Raw genomic sequence first — 14,151 nt, forward strand, 5'->3', positions numbered from 1 at the left:
CTCTATGTGCCCTCTCGATGAACTCTGGGAGAGCATTGATCAACTTGTCCTGCATTCGCTTTGTTTGCCTCCCCGACTTAGCAGTCAAAGCAGGCTGGTCCACAAACAAAACAACCAAAACAATGCGCAAGTGCACAGACAGGCGGTCCATTCCTTCTGAAAAAAAAAATGTTAAGTATCCGTCAGTTGCAATATCGCTCTTCTTGACCTTGATTTACCCGTCTTATTTGACTTATGAAATATCATTTTTAAAAATTGGCAAGTGGAGCATAATTCCACACCATCACACACAGTGTGCAGCATGCCAAGTGGGAGAGCGCTCTTCCAAAACCACCTACTTCAATCCAGCACTTCACCAATGAAACGGCAACTTGTGCCATTCCAAATTCACTTTGCATGATTTCTCCTTTATATCTTGGGGATATTCTGCCAAAACAGCATGCAGGGTTTTGCCACTCCACTTCCTTGTATGTGTTTATTTTACTCCAATTATCAGGAGAGTTGAGATATTATGATTAAGAAAAACTGACAGCTGTAGTTCAACAGTGTGCACTATATTGCATTCTCTGAAAAAAACAACTTCACCTCCCTTGATGATATAGGAAAGGCATTTAATATTTCCTTAATTTATTCAAACTAACATTAATTAAAGGGAATTTGTATAATCAATTCAATTGCCTAACCGCAAGTGATCTAATATGCATGATGACTTGAGTCTCCATTTTTCTTGCTGGTGCCGGTAAAACGTGCAGGATCCCCCCCCCTCACTTGAGAACCCCCCCCAGTTCATCACTTATTATGAGGAGTGGCAAAATGGATTTGAGCGTGACATCTGTTCACTGCGTGTCAACAGTATGGTCTGCGGACCACTTTGCACATTTATTTACTGTACGTTTGACCTCAACAGACTGGCATTGTTCTGCAACTCTGACTGATTGCAGAGATCCAGTGCAGTTTACTGCACCTGGGGATTTGAAGAGGAATTCGCATTCATATCCACATGGTCTTTGCGCACGATTGATCTCGTTGTTTACATTCATCAACCAGGAAAACTGTATTTTAAATTGCTAATTTATTTCTAATACTCTTTGACCTCTGAATATTATTTTTTTCCTGAAGTCTATGCACTGACCTTAAATTCATCTGTATTTTTATCCCTGTTATTAACTGTGAAAAACAAAACTCTGCATATATATACACACACCACAGATAGTACAATAGTGCTGTTGCATTTAACTGACATGCATCACATTCGACTTAATAGTAAACCAGAATTCATAGATTATACGTTAAATGTGTGTTATGTCACGTTATGTCACAACAATAATGAAACATTATTTATGTATAAGCATAGCGCCGTTGTCATGTGAAAACCTCATAACTCCAGTTTTGGTGGTTGTTTTAACTAAAGGATTATGGTTCCTGTATGGGTTGAGAAAATTGGGAGCATTCTATTTTTAACCCATTCATAACTCGTTGGATAAAGTCAAAGATGCATGGTGGTCAAGCTAAAAAGTGTTTTTTTTTAGATATGAGGTTCTCAACTGAGAGCGATGACAGGAAGATGGCAGTGGGATGATATAGTAGTTTTGGGCTCATTTGCTTGGTCAGGACCTGGACATCAAGCAGGCAATTGAGAGTACAAAATATAGTGAGGAAGCAGAATATAGGTCAGAATCTGGCTGCAGCTGAAATGTCCACTCAGGTAGGAAAAATATTGGATGTATCAAAGCCATGGGGGGTGTGGGTAGTGTAGGTAAAAGCACTCACCCACTGCGGAGACCCGGGTTCAATTCCCGGCAGCGGTACTTCCGGCTTGATCAGATGTTCCTCCAGACACAGTTGGCCGTGTCTGCGGGTGGGGAAGCCGGTGGGGTATGAGTCCTGGTTGCTGCAGTAGCTCCTCCTCTGGTCGGTTGGGGTGCCTGTTCAGGGGGGAGCGGAACTGGGGGTAATAGCGTGATCCTCCCACGTGCTACGTCCTGCCGGTGAAACCGCTCGCTGTCAGGTGAAAAGAAGCACATGTATCAAAGGAAGCATGTGTTCGTCTACGGCTCTCCCCAGATCGGCGGAAGGGGTGCAGCAGGGGGATTGGCCAAGCACAATTGGGGAGAAAATGGGATAATAAAATCCATATATATATATATATATATATATATATATGTATATATATATATATATATGTATATATATATATATATATATGTATATATATGTATATATATATATATATACATACACTGTGTGTGTGTGTGTGTGTGTGTGTATATATATATAGATACATATATATACATATATACACACACACACACACACACACACATATACATACACACACACACACACACGCTATTTTTTTTCAGACGTTCCTACAGACACAATTGGATGTGTCTGCGGATGGGAAGCCGGTGGTAATACATTTCTTTAAAGGTTCAAAAGTTAACAAAAAAGGACCGACCAAAAGAAAGAAGCAAAGATGAGGGAAATCACATGCTTTCACATCTGTATTACTGGGAACAGTTTGTCTTTCCACAGCTCTAGCATTGACTCCCGGCAACAAGAAGGAACAATCACGACCTGTCCCATGAAGCTTGGAAAAAAACAAAACTAATTTGACTATATCCATAGTGCCTTTGCATTTTCCCACTCATGCATTAAAGTGAACCTGCGCTTCCACGGAATCCCCGTATGCAAAGGAGGCAGGAGAGGTGCAACGCCACCAGCAGTCACACACACACTGGAGGCCGGCCGGGCCGCGTGTGGCACCGCAGCTCAGTCGAGGAAACAGGCTACAGGTAGTATATTCCAGTCAGATGGGTTGGCCAAGTTTCCAGCCTCCAAGCCATACAAAGGCTTCCCCTGAGGAAAGTGACTAGCCAGAAATAAGTCCCTCAACTGTTACCCGGAAGGGAATTCCCCCATTGGCTTGTATTGACAATAACATAGTTGTGGTAACCATTTCCACGGAGCTCCCATGGCATCGATTAACGTGAAGCTATATATAACACATTCCTAGGTTAGTGCAAGCTACAGTTGATGGTCAAATCTCAAATGATTTAACACCTGTAACACTCAGCAGCTTCACCTGACACACAGGAAGTTCAATCATGAGAGACTAGTAAGAAGGTTCAAAATGAATTTAATGATACAACAAGATTAAAGTTTGGCGTATGGCAACCCAATAAATCACTATTTAAACAAGGCTGGTGTTAGGGTGACAGTAGGCCTGCCGCAATAGACTGAATGTTGTCGGTCGTGAGAAAAATGTACATGTTTGACCTAACTACTTGTGACGGATGTGTATATGGCGTAAATGATCTACATTATGTGAAGTATATGACCTAGTACAGAATATATGTTGTGAATATATATATGTAGTATGTACTGTATGTAAAGCCCTTTGAGACTTGACTTTGATAAATACGACTAAAGATCTGGATGAATCTATACAGCAGAGGTTTTCAAAGTGGGAGGTAGGCCTCGCCAGGCGCAGGCTCCAAAGTGAAAAAGTGTCAGCCTACATTAGTTATCAAAAAGAGATCACACTTTGTTAAAGAGATAGTTCTGAGATATAGTATTTAGGGAATTTTACAGTTTTGTTTTTCCCCACTTTCCCAGAATCAGAAACAATGACATCAGAGAGACCTTTCCTATGTATTTGGTGCAGTCACTCTGACGTATGTCAAATAGCAATATCTCGGCTCAATTGTTGAGTGCCTGTGGGGTCAAATGAAATAATCATTGGACACCAAGAACTGAGCGAAACTAAGCGACCAAACTTAAGTAGGGGGGCAGCTTTTTTCCCAGCTTTGTCTGAGGGGAGGCCCACAGTCTCGGACTTTGAAAACCTCTGCAGTAGATGATCACTGGCCTCACACACACGCGACAGTGGTGAAGAGCACGGTTGTATCATGCTGTCACAGGCATCATGGGACTTCATTGTGTGTAATGAATGTTACTTGTAACTTTTGGTGTCCACGCCTTTTGACCTGGAACAGTGTGTTCAATCACTGCTGTGATACATATGAGCGAGGTTAGAGAGTGAGTCAGTGTGCAACGGGGTTGAAGAAGCTGCTCTGATAGGAAGCCTATCTGTGGTCCCGAATTGTACTTCATCCATTTTTGCTGACTCCGGATACTGGGCAAAGACTAAATCAACAGGATGCCATAGTGCCTGGCTGCTGGCATGAATAGGTTGCCCATAACAGACACAAACCGATGAGCGAGACACATGTGAGATCACTGCCTGTTGCTCTGTTTGTATAAGCCCCCTAAACACCGAGCATGATTCAGACTAATTCTCCCACACACTATTTACAGTTCGCTTCATTCAGGTATTACTAATTTCTCAGGTCTGGATATTCAGGCATTTGCATTTTCATTCAATAGCCTATTTCTGTGAAGGCCCACGTGTTCTATTTTGTAATAATAATGCTGCACATTCTGCTGAAAAGAGACATGAAGTTTGCCACACTATCCCAACACTTTTACAAAGCTGTGAACTAGGGTCATATGAGTGAGTTGGTGCTCATTTTAACTGACAATAGTTTGAGCTCAGTGAAGGGCTGTCAGGAAAGCACCTCCTTTCCATGATATGTGCTTAAACCATAAAGGCATAGCCTATCTGTGACTGTTTATTAGGTAAACTAGGCCTATGTACTTTCTCACAAGTTGCCAAACTGGTGAAAAGAGAGCCGTGACGCTTTGTCCAGTGTGATCTCTTTACATGGCTGCCTGTTCCGATCACTTTTCCACTAGCAGCAGTTCACCCGGAAGTCTGCGGACCAAATACAGGCATGGAGGGGCGGGGCCGGACACGGCCTTATTTGGGGTTTCCACTTTAGCGGCCACTTGGCGCTCCAAGTCAAAGCAAGCCTGTGGATTTACAAAGCGCCTGCAATATTTACCAGCGATTAACTCTGTCAATTACGGTCTTTGTACTGACTATAAGACAGTGTTGCTGCATGAAAAGGGGTTTAAACCAATGTTCTGCAACACGGGACGGCCCAAACTCTGCACACGTGTGTAGTTGGGTTCAGGCATAATAATTGAATAAAATTATTCATACTGATAATAAAACAGGACAACGGAGAACCTCGGGAGTAAAGCCAATAAACAACTCTCATCCAAATATTGATTTTGTTAAAACCCTGAACTTGAATCAACAATAGTAGCTAAAGTACACACACACACACACACACACACACACACACACACACACACACAAAAACTCACATCTGCCACAGCAGTTGTTTTTTTGTATTTTCTTTGGTTATGTCATGTAAGCCTATATTGTATTATGTTATGTTATTCTAATTTTATTTTATTTTTTCTATTTCCAAGACCTGCGGAAAGGCTGCAATAACCTAGAAACATATTGTCTCCATCAGTGGATTAGCGCAGGTGTACAATCCATAATAATGAAAAAGGTAGGCTATAGGTGATCGGTGCAACTGTAGTATAGGCTAACCGGAGCAAACAGGATCTTATCAGGTGCAGGCAATCGTTGCATTTCGACAACTATATTTTGTAAAACTTTGTATCTGATGCATCCTTTACCTTTACCTCTCCTCGACTGTAGTTTCCACCGACTGACGCGCTGTGGAGACTGGAGAGCCTGGCTGTGTGTGCAGCCTATCCATATATGGTCATCTACGTCACGCGAATGTTCCATCCCCCTATTTAATACGGACCGACTGGAGTCCCCTATCCAGCTCCAATAGAGCAAGTAGAGCTGATCTTGTGCAACCAACACCACCATCCATTGATTCACAGACTTCATATTCCCCCACAAGCAGCCTGTCACCAGCTTCCACAGTGATCAGATTAATAACAACAAAAGCCCGTGGTCATACAGGAGGAGATACCTACCAGCGCTGCTCAATCTCCGCGGGATACTTGGATACGGCAACAGGATCCATCCTTAATCCTCTCTCCCTCTCCCCTCTTTTTACGCGTGATTCTCACCTGTGTGTTTTCCAGTTTGACAACACCCGCTGTCTATTTGGATACCTGCGCGCTGTCATTTATGTCGGGCTGAATATAACTGCTATGACAGGGAAACTAGCGGACAAGCTCCCTCTTACCATGAGCAGTTTAATTAACACGATCCCCGACAGTCTCTACCCAGAAGAGGACATCCCGACGTCTATGAATATTTTCACCAGTACGGATTCTATTAACCACTATTCGCAGATGAACACAGGTAAGAATGAGCCACACGTACTTTTTTATTAGCTATATGTGTTTTGGTCAAAGTCATTCAAACTACGATGTGCGCAAAAGGCAACAGTTGTCTCGGGGCTTGGAGGAGCACCTGTTTGCGCTTGGCTGTTGCGCACAAAGACAGATTCCCAATAAGCTTATTGAATACGCTACTTTTTGTATGGTTAGATCTAACACCTGCCGTAATGTGGATAGGCTATCGCCTTAAAAATCACAAGTTGTCAGTCCGGTGAAAATAGATATTTTTCTCCTGCTCGTGTGTCCAAATTTCAACTGCGATGTTAAAAAAGGGGGCAACTGTATGGTCTAAAAAACTTTTTTTTAAATCATCCGCTAACATGTCAGGGTTTAGAAAATCTTCTACGTTCACAGTGATTTTTACTCGCCAAAGCTTGGACATATTTGAGGCTATTTGAGGAAATGACATGAGTGAACCTTGTGGAAAAGGGATTTGTTTTACATAAAGTCCTCTAAAAAGCAATATTGATTGAAACTGAAGTCGGTATGTTGCTAGAGGAAAATGTCCTATAGGTGAATGGTCAGGCGGCTCAGGCCAGAAATGCCCCTGATTTATTAAGCCAGTGTCCGTTTGTGAAGATGGTCGAACAATGACTTTCATTCATAAGTCTATTTACATGTGGGAGATAGGGTTTTGGTATAGGCGTCTTATTGCGTTTCTCTCGGAATCACGCTTACACACCAGGCCCATATTCGGTGAGTTGCGAGGCCTGGGAATCTATTGATCGATTTGTTATTTGGTCCAGATTAACCTATATTTTTTATTAATTTAGACGGCCGTATTATGACTTGTTTATTCACTCCAGTGTCGTAAATTGGCATTAAATCAACCCCTAATTGCACAGCCTCACCTTCTGAGGTGATGGGTCAATGCTAAACGAATAAATCTTTATTTCCCTAAGGCTAACTGAAAAGACCAGCATGTGATGCACTGATACCCCCATGCAGACCATAATTACGTTATATCTCGTCAATCCTTAATTGTCCATGAAATATATAGGCCTATATATTTTTAATTTTCAAGTTTTTGTGTGGAAAAAATACGAATTCAAACAGCAGTCGGTCTCGGTTCGGCCTGGTGTGTTTTCTTCCCACGCTTTACCTCAACAATGTGCTTTTCAATTATGCAGCACCAGCTCTTAAATATGACACTGAAACATAAATATTTAAAATAAATTCTACATAAGCCATTTGAGGTCATAATATCACATGTTTCTATAAACACTCATATGTAGGCTAAGTCCAGACTGGAGATATTTTAAAAACGCAATAAGACTGGATACTAAAAGATGTTACAGGTGTGTGTGTGTGTGTGTGTGTGTGTGTGTGTGTGTGTGTGTGTGTGTGTGTGTGTGTGTGTGTGTGTGTGTGTGTGTGTGTGTGTGTGTATGTGATAATAGGCATAGCCCTGGTGAAATGTAGGCCTACATAATAGACGGTAAAAAACTACATGTATAAATTCAGTGTTTTGACAAATAATTAGCCTATAAATTATTGTAAGTAGAGGTGGGGCATGTGTTTGCTGTGCACCACAAGATTGACCTGTAAGAAAAGAATGGTGTCATTTTTTTTTCTTCATGTCACCCGCTCTGCTTAATATATCCCACATCTCAAATTACCACAGAGACTAAAGATTTATCGTAGAATACATTTCAGCCTTGCTTTCTCGCTGTCATATCCAAAGCAAAATTACACCTCAAGTGTCACTGTTCTTGTGCACCATGTGTAGAATAGTCTTGTGCAATGTATGTAATTTTGCTTTTGTTTGTTTTCATCATGATTTGCCTTTAGTCAAATTCTGGTAAGAGTAATTAGTGGTCGAGAATAACTAAGCACCCCTGTGTATGATTTCTTGCAAATTGAAGGAAGGGCTGTTTCACCTCGGTTTATGCAACAATTCGGTTCAAATGTCATCTCAAGAGCCTGAGCACCGCAGAAAGGTATCCTCTGTCAATCAAACCCACATCGGCATCTGATGCTTTCCCCATGGCATCTGTGTCAATAACTTAATCCGCATACCGGTAGTTTGAGATTCTGTAAAATATTGTGCTTAGACAAAATATCAAGAAACTTTGTGAAAACGTCCTAAAATCTACAAAGTGCCCAAATTTTCCACATTGACACCAAGTTTTGGAGAGGAAATGCTTGGCACTTAATTTTTCCCCATTTTCTTCAGATGTTCTGTACTGCAAGTATACGTTTGGAATGCTGGAGCGTGATAGAAGTGGCGTCTGCCATAATCCTCCTGCTGTAAAGAAATCAGATCTTGCCATTCAGTTTGGCTGTGCTCTTGTGGGACACAATGACTGGATCAAAGGGGGTGTTTAGGTCTTGATTTATGAGAGCTTGTGGGATCTGAGAGAGACACACACCACTGTCTCAGATGCAGTAGTCAGTCAGTTAACTTACAGGTCTGACAGCGCTCGCATTTTCTTTAGGAACTGTATTGGACTTCTTTTATTTCTGATCTCTTGTTGGCAGACTATTTGCAGATATGCAGAGAAGCTGAATTCGGACTAACCAAGGACTGTCACTGAAATCAAGCAAGTTCATTTAGTATAGCTTAATATACTCAATTTTCTAGACTCCCCCCCCCCCAGCAAGTAGTGCAACGTTGTCACTTTCACAGTCTTTCCTTTCTCAGCTGATTGTATTTCATATTCATGTTTGAGCATCCATGTGCATGATTAATTCACAGTATCTGTTTTTTCTCCCCTTTAATCCAGATAATATCATGGATCTGGGCATGGGAAGTGAGAAAGCAACCGCAGAGATCCAGTATGGCTCCAGCTTCCAGGCCAACCGCAGCGGGCAGACTGTCACCTATCTGGGGAAGTTTGCCTTTGACACTCCTCCGTCAGGTGGCATCGGTGGCTCTGGCTGGTGCTCTGACAACAACATCATCAGCCTCGTCAGTGCGGGGATCCTCGGCGTCTCTCCGTCGCCTGGCACCGTAACCACCCAGACATCGTCCTCTGCAGCCAGCATGGGTGGCCAGACATCAGACATGGAGCAGGTGTACGGTCCCCCGCTGCCTGCCTACTCCACCTGCAGCGACCTGTACCAGGACCAGGTCTCCTTCCACCACAGCCCCGCCACCAGCACCGGCCTCGCCTACCCCGGCAATGACTATCACTCCACCTCCAAAGCCTCCATGGACGGGAGCCTTTTCTCCATGATCCCAGACTACAACCTTTTCCACCATCAGGGCGAGGTCGGCGTGATGGAGCACAAGCCCTTCCAGAGCATGGACCCCATCCGAGTCAACCCTCCGCCCATCACGCCCCTGGAGACCATCAGGGCGTTCAAGGACAAGCAGCAGATGCACCCGGGCTTCATCGGCGGGCAGCAGCATGGTCAGCACCAGCACCACCCGCCGCCGCAGACTCTGACGCTCAAGCCCATCCGGCCCCGGAAGTACCCCAACAGACCCAGCAAAACGCCGGTGCACGAGCGGCCGCACGCCTGCCCGGCCGAGAACTGCGACAGGCGCTTCTCGCGCTCGGACGAGCTGACGCGCCACCTGCGCATCCACACGGGCCACAAACCCTTCCAGTGCCGAATATGCATGCGCTCCTTCAGCCGGAGCGACCACCTGACCACGCACATCCGCACGCACACGGGCGAGAAGCCCTTCTCCTGTGAGTTCTGTGGACGCAAGTTTGCCAGGAGTGACGAGCGCAAGAGACACTCAAAGGTTCACCTGAAACAGAAGGACAAGAAGCCCGCTGACAAGGGGAGCGGGGTCGCTGGCAGCCACAGCTCTCCGCCCAGCTCCTGTGGCACTGGGGGGGCCAACAGTGGGAACATCATGACCGTCACTACCTGTGCGTAGACTCGGACCCTCGCCATAAACAGACTGAGGAGGAAGGGACCCCGTCCACTATGAGATAAATAGGTGACTCTTTTCTCTCTCTCTTTTACATGCCCCTCTCTTTTGATTTGTCCCTCTATTTTGAGATGGATGCCCTTATAGTTTACGCAGGAGGGGAAAGGGTGCTACGCTCTTCTCTTTCAAGCAACGCAGAGCCTCAGCTACTGTAACACAGTGCCAACACGCAGAGGGGGCACCTTGGCACATGTAGGTTTTGAGGTGGATACGCTTCTGTAAAAATTGACTGAGAATTTCTAAATTGGAAGGAGGCCAGAATCCATCATAGGGGTTGAAATAGACAAAGCTAGAATGGAGCTTAGTTAAAGGGTGAGTTGTCTGGGATGTATGCATTAATTTTACTGCGTTGTTTAAAAGTGCAATTGGTTATATTTGTGTACTGTCATGGATACCTTATTAGTGGCACTTGACTGTCTTTTTGTTGTTTTTGTGTTGAAGTGTAGTATTTTTTCTCTTTGAATGTTGTTTTCTCAAGAGAATGTGCCAAAATGTATTGTGATAATACAGCCAACCTTGTTCTTATTGTGCCTGACATTTGCCAAACATAATAGAGATATCAGCTTAGCGAAGACTTTGGACGATTTAGAGGAATGATCAGTCAACCAAAATATGACACAGTGTATCTGAGATTTAGGTTTATCGACACACAATTTTTGCTACAGTACATCATGGTTCAGCGGGTCACAATTCTTTGGGGGGGCACACAATGCAAACCCATGTCCTGTCATGTTTACCCTAAAACAAACATGCCTGCAGCAATCTATGCCTTTGCCAATACTGAATTATTTGCAGTCACTTACAGACACGGCGTAATATTGTTTTGGAAGTCATGTTGCCTTTTATACGGTGGCTTTATATGTGGTGTTACCAGATATCATTCCGGTGGCCTTTTTCAAAAGGCTCACCAATATTGTTACTTTTTTTTTTCCAGTTTCTTTTTTGTTTGCAGTTATACAGGTGCAGCACCTTCAGGACACATACCACCAACCCATACAATAAATTAGGCGAGAGCATAGCGAAAAAGACTGAATCTGCCATTGGGTTGCAAACCAGCAATATATGAATGAAAAGATGAATGAGGATAAACGCAACAATGAATAAGACCTTTTGTCTGTGCTTCATAGTAGTGGACACAATGTAAAGAAAAACAACTTACTGTAGGTTACCAAAACATGAGCAGCACATGGTGAGAGAAGTTCAAGTATCTAAATCCATGTTTACATCTTTTACAATATGGACAGATTGAGTTATTGAACTGCGGGGTTGTTATTTTTGTACAGTATACAAATATGTATGCAGGTAGCTACAGTAGAAACTTACACTTTTATACTCAAATTGTCAAATGCACCATAACTCAGTATTAAATTGTGCATATAGTGCATGCCTACATGCACACTAATGTAAATACAAATGTCTGCATAAACACAATTTTTAATTGACTGAATGCTTGTGCGGAATGTGTCTTAAAGCTTTTAGTAATGTAATTATAATGCAGAATATTTTGTGGCCATAGGTCATTGCAAAAGTCTTCGGAGCACTGAGACAGTGCCGAATAATGGTGTGTTATCTAATCTTCCATTTCAAAAAATAATATAATTTGTACCTTCTGTATGCTTTAAAGTGGTAAGTGGTTTAAGGAAGCACTAATGTGTTCTCTGAATAAACAAAAAGGTCTTTTTTTTAACATCTTGTGTATCTCCATTACGGTTACAACCTGAGTTTTTCAATTAACACATCTCCCCCATTGTATAGAAAAACAGAACAGCATTGTTAGACTTCTAAATGATGTGCATTTGTCCACATGCAAGAACTTTCCATGTGAGAAACTGCTTGTCTGCTGATAAATAGGAGACTGAATGATTGGATCACCTTTTGAACAAATTCCATTGAATGACAACGCCACTGATTTTGACAAATGGCTCCTCTGTGGAATTTTGATGTGACAGGAGGAAATACCTGAGACCATCATCGCTCAAAATATTTCGTGACTCATCATCACTGCCATTGGCTACTTTGTTTCCTCAAACGTACTTAAATAATGCACAACAATGGTCACATTTTATGAAAACTAATCTATGAGAGTGATGTCACCTTTCCCAAGAAGTGCTTTTGTTACGCTCGAATCTTCCCCCTAAAGAGCAGGAGGGGAGGTCGTTTCCTCAAAGACTCATCTTGCCCAGAGCAGCACCTGGAAAAAAACAGACAACTTATATATTAGCATGGCATTTTCACCAAATATTATGACATTTCTTTACATTTTGCATGAGAATGGTGGCAATGACTGCTGATGATGACTGAGTGGTTACTAAATATCTCACTGATCGAAATGATAAACAACATGAGGTATTTTACTCCTTTCAAGGCTAGAATGACATTGCACCCAGAGGTCGAAAAATATCGGTACTGGTCTTCACACATACAGTAAATCGTTAGCATTTTGTCATCACTGTTTATGTGGTCAAATATGTCCGCTTGGCAACATATTTCCCAGTTTGATCACAATCCTCGCTGCCTGGATATGCTTCCCTTTGTGTTCAGAGAGGCGATCTCCTCGCCATCTAGTTCAATTGACATATTTCTGTGTAACGGCTGTGTTCTGGATTGTGTGTTGGATGCGAGACAAAGAAACTGTATACAGACATTGTTTTTGCTATTGTGAACTAGAGAAAATATTGTAGGCTACTGGTCAGTAGGCAAGGCACGGCAATCAAATTTAAAGAGAATATCGATTGACAAATGCAAAGGCCAAAAGAAAGGTTTTGGAAAAACAGTGCTACTGAGAACACTGCATTCTGCACCAACCAGTTTTCATTGCTGAGCTTTCTGGCAAGTGTCCACTTACTTTCCAATTAATTTGGCCTCAGAGTCTTTTCTCAGCTCATCTACATGGTTAAATGAATAATATGAATGACCTCCTTGCACTTTCTGAGATAGTTTAAGAGTTCACACATCCAGGAACATCTAACTGCAAGTCAATAGTTTTGTAGGCTACCAAATAAAAAAATAAAAATGCATTAACCTTTTGCATTGTTGTCAACAAATGGAGATTTTGTGAACTCTTTCCTAATGTGATTCTTCTGTATCACTGCAACTGAAATTAAAATCACAACTTAACCTCCTGAAAATTAAACATTCCTATAGATTGAGATGTTACACATTTCTTATCTGATCCCAGATAAGGGTGACAATTAATCAAATTTAGGCATTATTGGCATTTGCCTGCAATCTAGTCTTGAGCAAAAGGGCCTACATGTTAGACTACTGTAGCAGCTAGGCTTGCGCAAACTGCAATTAACATCTAGAAGGGAATATACGTCAAGAAAAAAAATAAGTTTCCTTTAAATGTAATATAGTTATCAATAACTTACTGATCATCATAGACGGTGGATCTTTTCCAATGTATCTGACCAAAAATGACAGAAACAAAGGCCAATATTACTGAAAGAGATGATGTGTCTGTGCTGTTGATTTGACACTTGCTAAGTGAGAATGGATGCTTTTAATTATAGTATTGAATGTGGTGTCCGTTGAGAGAAAACTGTGTTTATCTTTGTGTTAAGGAATGATGCAAGGCGGAGACTATCCCAAAATATTTCCATGTCTCCACGAAGCCATGTAATTACAAACTCAATGTATCCTCAGTCATATCATCTGACTCTGTTTCTCACTTTTGTTTTGTGACATTTTCGTAATGGAATACGGAAGATAGATTTTTCGAATTATATGATCCCCTCCACCTCACCCCCTCATCATATTTTGGTGGTTAACTGACAATAGAGGCTGCACCATATTGTTCAGAACAATAATCATAGTGTGCAATGGTTATGTGAGAATGGTATTGATATATATGTCAATAACAAAAAAAACAATACCCTCTTGATACTGCTCTCTCCAAGTATGATTTATTGTATGTTTTTATGTTATTTTGTCCAAAAGCAGACAAGTAAAGTAAATGTTCTGAAATAGGGATTTGCCTCATCCTGGTTCTCTGCTCCATGTTGGATCTGAGCCAACAT

General features: G+C 42.2%; 1 protein-coding gene across 1 annotated transcript; it reads left to right on the forward strand.

Annotated features, from left to right (window-relative positions):
- Nucleotides 1-6,051: 6,051 nt before the first annotated feature.
- Nucleotides 6,052-10,375, forward strand: egr3 (early growth response 3; the record flags this gene model as incomplete). The annotated part of the gene is made up of 2 exons (XM_083643919.1): nt 6,052-6,205; nt 8,970-10,375. The coding sequence occupies 2 exons, from the start codon at nt 6,052-6,054 to the stop codon at nt 10,076-10,078; spliced, it is 1,263 nt and encodes a 420-aa protein (XP_083500045.1). The 3' UTR covers nt 10,079-10,375.
- Between the last annotated feature and the right edge of the window lie 3,776 nt (nt 10,376-14,151).

Source organism: Poromitra crassiceps (assembly GCF_964638095.1).
Source record: "Poromitra crassiceps genome assembly, chromosome: 10".
NCBI classification, from domain to species: domain Eukaryota; kingdom Metazoa; phylum Chordata; class Actinopteri; order Beryciformes; family Melamphaidae; genus Poromitra; species Poromitra crassiceps.